This window comes from Thamnophis elegans, chromosome 8 (assembly GCF_009769535.1).
Source record: "Thamnophis elegans isolate rThaEle1 chromosome 8, rThaEle1.pri, whole genome shotgun sequence".
NCBI lineage: Eukaryota > Metazoa > Chordata > Lepidosauria > Squamata > Colubridae > Thamnophis > Thamnophis elegans.
This window is the reverse complement of record NC_045548.1, coordinates 56113012-56125843: the sequence shown is the minus strand read 5'-3', so window position 1 is coordinate 56125843 and position 12832 is coordinate 56113012. Positions and strand designations below refer to the sequence as shown.

At 39.4% G+C, this 12832-nt stretch overlaps 1 protein-coding gene across 1 annotated transcript in view; it reads left to right on the top strand.

Annotated features, from left to right (window-relative positions):
- The window catches only part of RNF19A (ring finger protein 19A, RBR E3 ubiquitin protein ligase), a 38565-nt gene extending 25793 nt beyond the window's left edge, over positions 1–12772 (top strand). Inside the window, 12 exon segments of the mRNA XM_032222745.1 lie at positions 1080–1242; positions 3128–3242; positions 7724–7885; positions 8974–9184; positions 9938–10081; positions 10655–10866; positions 10869–10940; positions 10943–11005; positions 11008–11036; positions 11038–11088; positions 11090–11137; positions 11139–12772. Coding sequence (XP_032078636.1) covers positions 1080–1242; positions 3128–3242; positions 7724–7885; positions 8974–9184; positions 9938–10081; positions 10655–10866; positions 10869–10940; positions 10943–11005; positions 11008–11036; positions 11038–11088; positions 11090–11137; positions 11139–11342 — 1474 coding nt within the window. The 3' untranslated portion in view covers positions 11343–12772.
- Positions 12773–12832: the final 60 nt, after the last annotated feature.

Sequence of the window (12832 nt, the reverse complement as noted above, 5' to 3'; positions counted from 1 at the left end):
CAGAAAGATACATGTATATTGGGATTTTCTAATATCCTCTCCTTAATATCTGGAGGGAAAAGCCAGGTTTTAACAGCCTACAGGAAAGTGCAAAAGGGCAGGGCCCTCTCAATCTCTTAATCTGTTTTGCATGGGCATTTAGTAAAATGAAATATGGTAGTTTTGAGGATTTTGTGTGTGTTAAAGGGCTGTATAGTATGATGAGCAAATGCAGAAAAACCCGTCTATTTATAACAGAACATACGCAAACAACTTCCTGCAGGGGAATACTGCATGTCACAATACTTTCCCTTTGAATTCCTGTTCTGCATGTTCAGATAAATCTTTTGCAAATTAGTCATTCTTCTTGTTAACAGTCTATGGAATGCTGAGATCGTGGGGTACAGCCAGTTTGGTCTAGTGGCTGAGGCGGGGGAATAGAAACTGTGAGGATATGACCTATGTTTCTGTCTAGGCACAAAACCAGCTGGATGACTTTGAGCCAGTCATTCATTCTCAACCCTAAGGAGAATGCAATGACAAACCACTTCCAGAAATTGTATCTAAAAAACTGCAAGAACTAGTCCAGGCGACTGCCAGGAATAAACACTGACTCAGGGCCCTTCTCCTCACCCTAACTCATCCCCCAACAAGCAGTATTAAAAATCTTGAGGAATAGTTGAGAATATGCCACTTTGTTTAATTAGTTAACTTTTATTTAAAATATTTTTTTTCTAAGAGTCAAATCTCAACTAACTATCCAGGTTTAAAGAGATTTTTATTTAGTTAGATTGCAAACCAGCGTGCCTAATATTGGGCGAGAGTGTTGTAAATTATAATCCCTGTGTCTTTGGACTCCAAATGGAGGAAAACTAATGAGACTAAGAAATGTATCTTTGGGCTGAATTTTGGAACTGGTGTACCTGACAAAAAGATATGATATGATGTCCCTATTTTAAAATGCTATTTGCTGAGACTGTATATATCAAGATGATACAGTATATTCACATGGCAGCATATATGTTAGTAATAGTCTAAGTTAAATGATTTGTTTACTGAAGATTGTTCACTGGTTAATCTTATATATGGAAAATTCTCAGTCCATCAGGCTGTACATTCTGGGGAAAAAAACCATGGAGCCGGAAGAAGAAAATTCTTTGGCAACTTGGGACACTTGTAGGTGCACCTGTCGGAATTGCCTTAATAGCAGGCATTGCTATTCCAGCAATGATTATTGGAATTCCTGTATATGTGGGACGTAAGGTAAGATAACTGAATTGCTTTTGAAATTTACATATTTTTCAATGGGACTTGCTTGTTATTCTGCTATAGCATACTCTGTTTATTAAAGTATTTTTTTCAAATCAATTCTTACTTGTTCTTCCTCTTCTTTTTTAAATATAAATTTCCTCTGGAGTATCAACCTGCTGGGGTTATAGCAGACGTTGAAGCAATATAAGGATGAGAGTTATTAACAATTCTAGCCAATTATTCTATAGCTGTCAATTCAATTTCCATGTCCAATTTGAACTTTCTGATTTTGACTTCTAAAAATAAAAAAATAGTGATACAGTATTTTCTTTTTTTAAAAAAAAACATTCATCCATTTATTATATCTTCTCAGTCTATCACTGAGATGGCGAATCTAGGGCATGTGTGCCACAGGTGGCATGCGGAGCCATATTTGCCAGCACGGCAGCCCTCAGATGATTTTCGTCCTTCAGGAAAGCCTCCGGAGCCTGGGGAGGGAGAAAATCCCTCCCCCCCCTGCGTGCAGGGGTCACTCATATGTGTGTTGTGGAGGGGGGTCACTCATGGATGCGCAGGTGGGAGGGTCGCTCACAGGTGGGTGGGCACTCACACACAGTTTTGGCACACCTTTAGAAAAAGATTAGCTATCACTGGTCTATCATATCCAGATGAAATTTTATTGAGGCTCCCAACATTATGAAATATGAAAGGTATTTATCATGGATGTATTCTTTTCAAGTGGTGGTTCCAAACCTTGCTGTTTCTTATCTAGGGAGGCTTATCATACCATCTCATTGCCGTTCTGATAACATGCATTTTTAATTTTATTTTAATGGGATTCACGTTATGACGATGCTGCAGTGGTGGGTTCCGGATTCTGTTCCAACCGGTATGGTTGGAACAGCCCCGGCATCACCCACGTGGAGCTCATATGCGTCATACTTGCCTGTGACACTTCCGTAAGCCTCCGTGATGCTCCAGCTGCTCGACGGAGCATCGCGCAGGTGCCATACATGCCATGCGCGTGCGCGGAAGCACCAAAAGCTTAAAGCACAGGTAAGGAGCGTAGGCGAATGGGTGGGCACTCCAAAGCACCATACCGGTACTCCGGGCAGGATCCGGTACACCCGTACTGGGCTGTACTGCCTGCAACCCACCACTGCTATGCTGTGACATAACTTCATAGCTCAGCATTAAGAAAAGAAAATTCCTTGCAGTAAAAACTGTAAAAGTCTTAACAATTGCAAACTTATCAATTTTCCTGGAAGACCAAGTGACTTCCTTAGCTGAAAATATAAAATGATTCCCATAAAGTTCTCTGGTTACAAAACGTTTTTAATCAGGGTATTCCTAGTCCTTTTCCCACAAAGAAAAGTGATTTCCCAAGAAATTAGTGATACAAATGGGATTTGAACCCAGATACCAACCATATAGGACATAGTGTTTCATAACTAAAATCAAAGAATACCATTTATATCTATGAATTTAAATTTCTGGCTTGGGACAGGAATCCATATTAAAGGAATTTACCATTGATTTCTGACCAGTGATTCCAGTATTGTTGGGAAATTGCCAGCAGGCAAAAAGGAGAGATCAAGCAGGGAATGAGCCTTGAGTCAAGAGACCTAGACAGAAGAGCCTAACCAAAGCCTGAAAGCCAAGATAGCAGAGGAAAGGTTTAAACAGGAAAGGAAAAGAAATCCAAAACTGTTTTTTTTCACATTGCTTTGTTTACTCATCTTATTTGATTATACCAATGGAATCTTTAAATGCATTAATTTAAAATGGGAAGTAAATAGATAAAGATAATTTTGATCACTCCTGTATATAATTTCTTCTACCAGTTATTAAATGGATTTTTCTCTAAAATATCTTCATTTTTCCTCTTTTTATAAAGATTCATAATCGCTATGAAGGCAAAGACATGTCAAAGCATAAGAGGAACTTAGCCATTGCAGGTGGTGTAACCTTATCTGTAATTGTTTCACCAGTTGTAGCTGCTGTCACTGTGGGTAAGTATAGTTTATAGACCAAAACTAGGAATATTTTTTTTCTTGAGTACATTACATTTACATTAAAACCATTATATTTTACTAAAAATTTACTAAAACAATATTATTGATGAGTAATCCAGGACTAACAGTGAGACTATTTTTTAAAGTTTGTGTTTGAATAGTTTGAAAAATGGAATTCTTCCTGCAAAGTTTGCTTGTTTATTTAATGATATTTGCCAATCACCACTATCAGCAGACACTTTGGGTGGCTAAGAAACCAGCAATAAATACCAGCGTAAAAGCAAGCTATGGTCACTCATCATTAATAAGAAGAAAAGACACAGTAGAATAAAATGGTTCCTTGCAGAATGAAAGGGGTGAAGAACCCAATTATGGCATTGCAGGAGGAAGATGTTCCAAAATTGTGGGGAATTCCAAAAAGGGTCGACATGGTTGATAGACACTTAACAAGTTCTCCCCAGAAGTTCAGACCAGACAAGCAGAATTCATTTTAGAAAGATAATGTATAATTGTATCCCAGTGCACTGCTAAAAGTTACCCCATAATACAGTGTTTCCCCAAAAATACAACGGGGTCTTATTTTCTTTTGCCCCGCAAAATATGGCCTTGGGCTTATTATCAGGGAGGGCTTATTGTTTTGGGGTTGCCAGGCAGCTGCTCTCTTGCAAGTGGACTCCCAAAGAGCCGGGCACAGCCTCAGGGGCGAAGCAGCCATGAGGTAACCATGCTCACAAGCAGCCGTCCGGCAAATCCCCTCTCCAACCGGGCAGAGCACCATTCACTGACCTAGAGGGTATCACTAAGGCGCCAAGCCACGTGGCGCTCTGCCCGCCCCCCAGCTCCCGCAGCTTGGCACATTCAGGATATCCCCTAGGTCAGTGCATGGCTACTTCACCCCTGAGGATGTGCCAGGGTCTTTGGGAGCCCACTTGCAAGGGAGCAGCCACCTGGCAACTCCCCCCCTCCGGCCAGGCAGAACGCCACTCCCCAACCTAGCGGTATCCCGAAGACGGCAAGCAACGTAAGCGCTTTCCCCCCCCCAGCTCCCGCGGCTTGGCACTTTTGGGATAGGTCAGTGAGCGGTGCTCTGCCCGGCCAGAGGGGGGGTTGTTCAGGGGGTTTATTTTTGGGGGTGGGCTTATATTTTTGCCACGCGAAAAATGTGGCAAGGCATTAGTTTCAGGACAGGTCGTATTTTCAGGAAAACACGGTAGCAAGGTTGTTTTACTAGCATTCTGGCTTCTGTAATAAAGACTTCTAAAGGTAGCTTTAGTAGTCTACCTGAATGGTGATTGGGATATGAATTACCATTGCCAAGTCTTCTTGCTTTAGGTAGGGATGTAACTATTATGCCATCCAGAACAAGGCAAAGTTCCTCTTGGCCACAGCGTTCATCTACATTTTAAGCAGTAGCTGCAAGTCCAAGAAAACTCAGATATGAATTATTTATTTCAAGGGAAGCATTAATCTTTCAAGAATAACTGCCAGTACCAAAGTTTTCAGGTGACCCACAGGAACTTCACCTTACGTCATCCTAACAGCCTCTAATTATTGATTTAGGATTTCTGTGGCATCTCCATCTGCATACTGACTATGCCTCACCCAAAATCGATGATCTGTTTTAGTACTTTCATACAGATATAAATAATTTGGGTAGAGTATATAATACCCCATACTAGATTGTTCAAAAGCATTCTCCTCCATGACTGCCATTTGAAACTGTCCACATTGATAGGAGTGGAACCACTAAAAAATAGTAATCCACTCTTACAGGTGATCTGGAAGGAAACTAAATAGTGCTGAATGTTGCTAAAGAATCTGTTAGTAACATGGAGGAAGAGAGCATCACTCATCAAGGTCCTAACAGAGATATTCTAATGTGACTGATACCATTTCTGTCTCATGCCTGGACCTGGACCTGCCTGGAATAAATGTGTTTCCCCTAGAATCTTTTGTAATTGATTCCCCACCAGTTTGTCAAAAACCTTCCCTCAAAAGGAAAGTCTGGAGACAATACAAGGCCTTCTCTGAGAGACAGTGCTACCAGGTAGTATATAGTATCTAAGTAGCACTAGCTACCTCCTGAATCCAAAAAATCCAGAATTTTCTTGAGGGAGATGGTCAGTCACGAAAGCTTTAACAAACGAAGCTTTAACAGACCCTGCTTGGCAGCTTGAAGAAGCCAGGAAGGCCATAGATATTTCAGGGCCCATTCTACAGGAAACTTTTCCACTTAATCATGTTTCATCACAAGATGAAATCCTAAGGAATTACTTTGCTCATCTTAGAGGACTCTGCCCAATGGGATCAAAACCAGAGAAGGTATAAGCTACTTCATCTGCAAGGAAACCTGTAAATTAATCCCAGGAGTCTTCAGGCATTTTGCTCCACCTATCCTTCCCAAGAAAGATCTGGGTAATTATGAATGAAATTGCTATGCAAGAATGTATGGCCACAATAAATATAGAAAAGAATCAATGCTTACCTCTGTCATCCCTGTCTAGGCTTGAATGTGAGTTCTTACCAGTGCTTAACTGCTTCCACTTTAGATTGTGTTCAGTTGTTCTATCTAGTCAATCACTTTATTTCCCTCAGCAAATCATTAAAGTAAGGAACTGCTTAAGGTGGAAAATTGAAGATATAAGTTCAATGTCATCTAGCAATGTGGGTGTCTACATTCCAAAAATTACCAGGCATGAGGTAGAACTCCCCACTAAATTGTCAGGGAGATATTAAGTGTCATTTGGAAACTTTCTGGATCCATTAGTTGCCTGTGTTGGACCAGGGGGGCCTTTTACCAGGTTCGCCTGGTATGTCAGTTGTGCCCCTTCCTGGATCGGGATGCTTTGTGCACAGTCACTCATGCCCTCGTCCTTTCTCGCCTGGACTACTGTAACACTCTCTACATGGGGCTGCCCTTGAAGAGCACCCGGAGGCTTCAACTGGTCCAGAATGCGGCTGCGCGGGTTATCATGGGGGCACTTAGGTGCTCCCATGTTACACCCCTTTTAGGCGGCCTGCACTGGTTGCCGGTTGTCTTCTGGGTGCGATTTAAGGTACTAATTATGACCTTTAAAGCGCTCCATGGCTTAGGCCCAGGATACCTGCGAGACCACATACTGCCACCGGTAGCCTCCCACCGTCCAGTGCGATCCCACAGAGTTGGCCTCCTCAGGGTGCCGTCGGCCAGACAGTGTTGGCTAGCGACCCCCAGGGGGAGAGCCTTCTCTGTGGGAGCGCCTTCCCTCTGGAATGAGCTACGTATAATCCCCGACCTCCGGTCCTTCTGACACGCCCTAAAATGTTGGCTTTTCCAGCAAGCCAGCCTGTCCTGAACAAAACAAAATAAATTATTGATCATTGTTAATTTTAATCAATTTTTTAAAAAAAATGTTATTAATCCTAATTGGGTTTGTTTGGGATATTCTTTTTTTTTTTTTTAACTTTTGTAATATGTGTTTTTTTAATGTTATACGCCGCCCTGAGTCCTTGGGAGAAGGGCGGCATATAAATCCAATAAACCACTTCATTCTCATAAACCCATTGTTATGATTGACCAAGATGTCATCTGGCCAAGGTAAAGGACATATTTTCAGTGTCCTCCATTTTACTTGCTCTAGCGTAAAAACAAATCAAGCATTCCCTCCCACTTTCCCATGTATATTGGAACTATAAGCATTCATGACAAGGATATAGAAGCTATGAATTGACAAACTGCCCAAGTTTCTCATCTTTAAGTCACATAAGCCCTGGGAGCTCCAACGTCAGTCCCAGATGGCATGCTTAACCAGCCCTATGTTATCTCTGCAACTATGTTTCATGCATCGTTATTTATAACCAGTCACAATCCTCCACCTAGAGTTCACTGGAGTTGGGCGGCCACAATAAGTTTGAATAAAATAGAATCTTCCCCAACCTCAGCATTGTAACTGAGGCCCAGAAGAGCACATAGCTCATTCCCACTTGTGGCCAACCAGGTCCCACTATCACACACTAACTCTGCATTTGATGGTCTCCATGGCATGGGGACATGAGATAATCTTTTGCATAGATTTTATCAACAGCAGTCTAAGACCTAAGAGCCCATCTGTTTCTGCCACCAGAGCAGATGGTTTGGGGGTAACTAGTTTCTTTGGAAAACTAGAGTTTTGTAGTGTTTAAATCTAAATATGTATCATTAATGTAATCCCAAAAGCCATGATAAAAGGTTGTGCATGCAGACCTTATTGCTCTTCAAATGAATACAGAACCAGAAGACCTCAGTGTAAAGATGAATTCTTGAGACCAGAATAAATTTGTAGAATTTGTTGACTGTCTTTTGTAGCCATGATGGAAATTATATATATGTAATAAGAATTACCTTTTGTTGTATTGTTCTATCTTTGCTAAACGGTAGACTTAAGAAATATGTAATGATTACCCAAAAAAAAAAAAAGACAGGTGTGCTAATCTCAGTATTATACTTTGTTTCCCTATAGGTATTGGAGTTCCTATTATGCTGGCCTATGTGTATGGAGTAGTTCCCATTTCTCTCTGTCGAAGTGGAGGTTGTGGAGTGTCAGCTGGCAATGGGAAGGGTGTCAGAATAGAATTTGATGATGAAAATGATATAACTGTGAGTGGAACAAATGCAGCAGCAGGTACGAAATAAGACCTTTATTTAGTTATCATATTTGCCTGGCTACCTGATACAGAAGCATTTTGCAGAAGTGTAGAGGCCTTTTTGGAGAGATATAGGAAACATTTTGAATTGGAAATATTTCAATCTTAAAATAGTTTTTTTATATCATAGGAAATATTCTTCTGTAGTTATCCTAGCAAAAAAGAGCACACCTTGAAATGAGGACTTTTAAATTTAAATATTTTGCATATTTCTGTTTTTGATAGATGCTGCCCTAGGATTTGCCAGTTACAAATGTCTATTATAATCCACAGATAGCCAAGTTGTTTCATATATACATACACAGTTCAGAATATATTTGAATGAAGTAATATTCACTATTGGTCAAATATAGTCAATATCCAGACATGTGTATTTGCAGTGTGTGCTGTGTTCTATAGTGATTTGCATAATCCCACACTTCCCAGAAAAAAATCAATTAGTAGCAGCCTTAAAGAATACATTCCTTTATTGATGATATCTTAAACTTAAATTAAATTTATTAATTATCAGGGAAGTTAATAGATAAAATCATTTTTTAGATATTGTTTCTTCTCTCAATGCTCTAATGCCATTGATTTAATATTAGTATCCCTTGCCATGCTTGTGATTTTGATTTGGTAAATTTTGATTGAAAATGGGGGATAAAATAATGTTAACTAGTGAAATGTTACTTTCCTGACAGAAAGTAGAATTGATCCAAACTGTTATCTGTTTTAGAGAACACTTTATTATTTCCCAGTACCAATTCTGGAATAACAATAGAATTAGAAAATATTAAGGATCATTACGTTGTAGTTGGCTTTCTTCTTTTTCAAGAGAAATCTGATTCTGTTTAGGAAATTATTTTATACAATTTCCTCATTACACTAGCCTAGGCCTGCGATCAAAAGATGACAGCATTTTCTCTTACTATCATAATTGTATCAATCTAAGACCAACATCCCCTCATCAGTTCTTGAAGAATTGGAAAAAAAAACTACAGTTTTTATTACTGGAGCTTCCATAAAAGCAAAGCTTTCTATAATACAAAACTTTAGTAAAAGATATTCCCTTTTCCATTTTAAGATACTACATCAGTAGCAGAGGCACGTCACAATCCTAGTATAGGGGAAGAAAGTGTTGGATTGACTGGAAGCTTAAGTGCAAGTGGCAGCCATATGGACAGAATAGGGGCCATTCGAGACAATCTGAGTGAGACAGCCAGCACCATGGCCTTGGCTGGAGCTAGCATAACAGGAAGTCTGTCAGGAAGTGCAATGGTCAACTGCTTCAACAGGTAAGATAATGCATTCCAAGTGTTAAACTCTAATTGACTATTTGTTATATAAACTATAATAAGCAATGAAATAATATGTTTAAGCTGATTGTTTAAATTCTAATATCTATCTTTTGAATACTTATGGACACATTCTGAAAACAGTGATTATATTAGTTGGATTAAAGAAGAACTTCAATTCCAATGATGGCGATATGTATAGAGAGATAGGAATTCTAGCATATATTACTTTTATATTTAGTATTGGATTATGGTTTAAGGCAGAGTTCCCTAACCTTTTCAGCTTTGTGAACTTGCAGAGGTGGGCAGGGGATGGTTCCATGTGCGCAGTAGGCACACGCACCTACCGCGCAAACATGTTCTTGTTTGCTGCTTGCACATGTGCGCTTACCCACCCCTTTGGTCCTGTCCTGAAAGGCTCAAGGCCTGGTAGCTGGCTGCGGCCTGGGGATCCCTGGTTTAGGGAAAACACACTTGCATGAAAATGAGATTGTTGTAAATGGAAAAACTTGTGATATTTTACCACACTAGAAATTAACTGCTTATATTATTTGAAAGGAAACAATTTAATTCTGGCTATTTCTTATATCTAATATTTTTAAAGATTTACTACTGTAATTTATTAAGGGATATTGTACTTAATTTGCTGTGAGAATTCTTCACTGGGGGCTGGTAAACATTTAAAAGATTTCAATATGGTACACATTGAAAAATGCAAGTTACTTATTGAGCTAATACTGAATTTTCACTAAGGTTGGAAGTCCAAGCAGATGTACAGAAGGAGAGATGCAGTTTGAGTGGTGAATCTGGCACTGTTAGCTTAGGAACAGTGAGTGACAATGCTAGCACCAAAGCAATGGCTGGGTCCATTATAAATTCCTATGTTCCATTGGACAGGTAAGTTTGAACTATATTGGTAAAATCAGTATTTATATGCTATGCAAGAAATCTTTGGTATGATTATTAATTGATTATGTGCTATCAAGTTGATGTTGACTCTTGGTGACCACAGATATATTGTTGTGATAAAAATTATAAATACCTATGTCAAGTCCAGAGTACATTTTGTTTTTTACTTTAATTTAATTGATGAGCTTCTGCCATGTGTATATCTAGGAAGGCATTTTGCCTACTGTAATAGCATGCAGAAGTTTAGGTATCTCAGATGATATTGTATGCAGATTTCAACTGTGTCAACTTCTGAAGCCAAAGCATGATTTGAAAGTCAAAACCTCTCCTAGTTTGTCTTGGTCTGATCAGATCTATAATATAGAATCCACATAGTTTCTGTAAAAGAAGTATTAAAGTAATATTGATGAATCATCCTCTTAGCAAGATAGAACATCATCTTTCAAACTTTGAATTAATTGTTGCATATGCATTTTAAAATGCTGTTTATAACCGAATTTAACCGTGAGAGTTTGCAGATGTTCTACTGTAAACGGAACTGTTATCCTTTTTCTTACTTAGAGATGGTAGCAGCATGGAGGTACAAGTAGACATTGAATCGAAACCGGCAAAATTCAGACACCACAGTGGGAGCAGCAGCGTGGATGATGGTTGTGCTGCAGGCCGCAGTACACTGGTAGTTCTTCTGCTTGTTTGTCTGATAACAATCAAGTGTCCCAAGTGGTCCAAAGAATCATCAGCAGGAAAAAAATGTAAAGGTAAACTCAGAAAAAGAATAGCACGAAGATAAATGAAACCAGAGAGGACATGGATGCTCAGTTGTTGGAGCAGCAAAGCACCAACTCCAGTGATTTGACTCTCCCTCCCTCAGTGATAGTGTCCCGTCCGTAGCTGATTCCCACTCAAGTCATTTTCTGAGTTTAGTTGTTCTGATCTGGATAGTAATGAAAACCTCGTGCAGCCATGGTTCCAGTGATTATCACACCCGCTTTAAATACGGTGAGCATTCTGCCAGAGGTCGAAAATGACCGCTTAGAAAACTCTCCCTCACCAGGGGAGCAGTTTGCTGTTTACGCCAATTGCTCCGAACTCAGAGGTTCCCCAGCTGAGTTACATTGCTGAAGAATGCACCTGCAAGGGGACTTCCAATACTGCAGGTGTGAATATTGGTGAAACACTGAAAGAAAGAAACAATAACCATTCACCCCAGGTTACGGAGTTAAGCACTTCACTTCAGACGGAGATTTAAACCTGTTATGTGCTGCAGAAATGTATTTACCACTAAAGAGCCTTGCCAGGCTACTTTAAGAAGCAAGGCTCCAATGCAATTTGTCTTTGGATATATGTCTCTATTAAGGCTTGCGTGGAACTATGTGAAGTGACATGAAGATTATAACAAGTGCATTACAATAAAACATTATATTGATGTTTTGTATTTTTGCCATAACTTTGCTGAAAGTCTGTATTTGGTGAACTTGAATGGGAAAATTGGCCACTTGTAGGCTTCATATAAACCTCAGTATGGATTCAGGTGTACAGCAGAAAAACCAACCTCTGGTCAAAATGAGTTGCTGTAACCATACCAAAAAATAAGTTCTGATAATTTTATGTGGAGAAGAAGAATATCATTATGTTAAGTGATGTTGAAACACATCTTTAAGCAAGGTTATGACATATAGCATAACTTTAAATTAAAAAGAAATTGGTACTTGATATACAATAGGTAGCAAGTGACGTCTCCTTATCAGAAAGTGGGGGTAATTTAATTATATTTGCAATTGACAGCAAAATAGAAGGTTTACGATAAAAAGGTGTATAAAGTTTTTGTACAATGTAAGAGCAATAATTTGTTATCATAGTAGAGAACCTGATACAGTCACCTTCACCAGGGGACTTCAGTTAATGCTGTTTAATTCTTTGGTGCCTTTGGGAAAAGACTGGGTTTATAAGTGCCTGGTCTGATGATTTCACTGTTAAGTTTTCCAGAATGTTGCCAGTTGCCACCTTCTTGGAATCTAGAGGAAAACCGCAGCGAATCAAGTAACGTGGTAGATTAATAGGATTCATAATACTGAGTATTAGCCTACCAAAGATTCACTCAGGCTTTTAGCAGATAACTTTTCTGACATCATTTTGCAAATCACATGCACAGGAAAAAAAAAAAAAAAAAGCACAGTGCAGAGCTTGCACGTCTCTGAAAATGGGCTCTAAAAATGGCTGGCTTGCAGGGAGTGTGTGTCACATATCCTGCTTACGGTTCAGCTGAACACGAGTTGCAGCCAACTCACTTAAGCGCCTGCACTGTTAAATGTTTGCCACACAAGTCATAATGAGGTATGCTCTCTGCCCCTCCTACAAGAGGGAGAGAGAGAGAGAGAAGAGAAATTTGGATTTTGGCATAGAAGCCTTCAGTATTTGGTTTGTGTGTGTTATGTGTGAATGAGGCATTTTTTTTGTAAGTATTGCCATTATGGTGCTACTGAAAATATATGAGAAAGAGGTTGTTAGGGGCCGCAGCCATCTTCTCTGGCCTCCTTGATTATTTCTTAATCAGCTTATAACACTAGTGGTCAGATACATTATTTGGTAATGCTTGTTATGATATTTGTATATTTGCTATTTTTTGTTTGCTCATGGAGTGTGTAACTACATACCTGAAATAAATGTCTGAGTACTATTCCACTGTCTTCTGTCCTTAGAACAAAGGGCTTTTTACGATGCTGGAAACACTTGTAGACC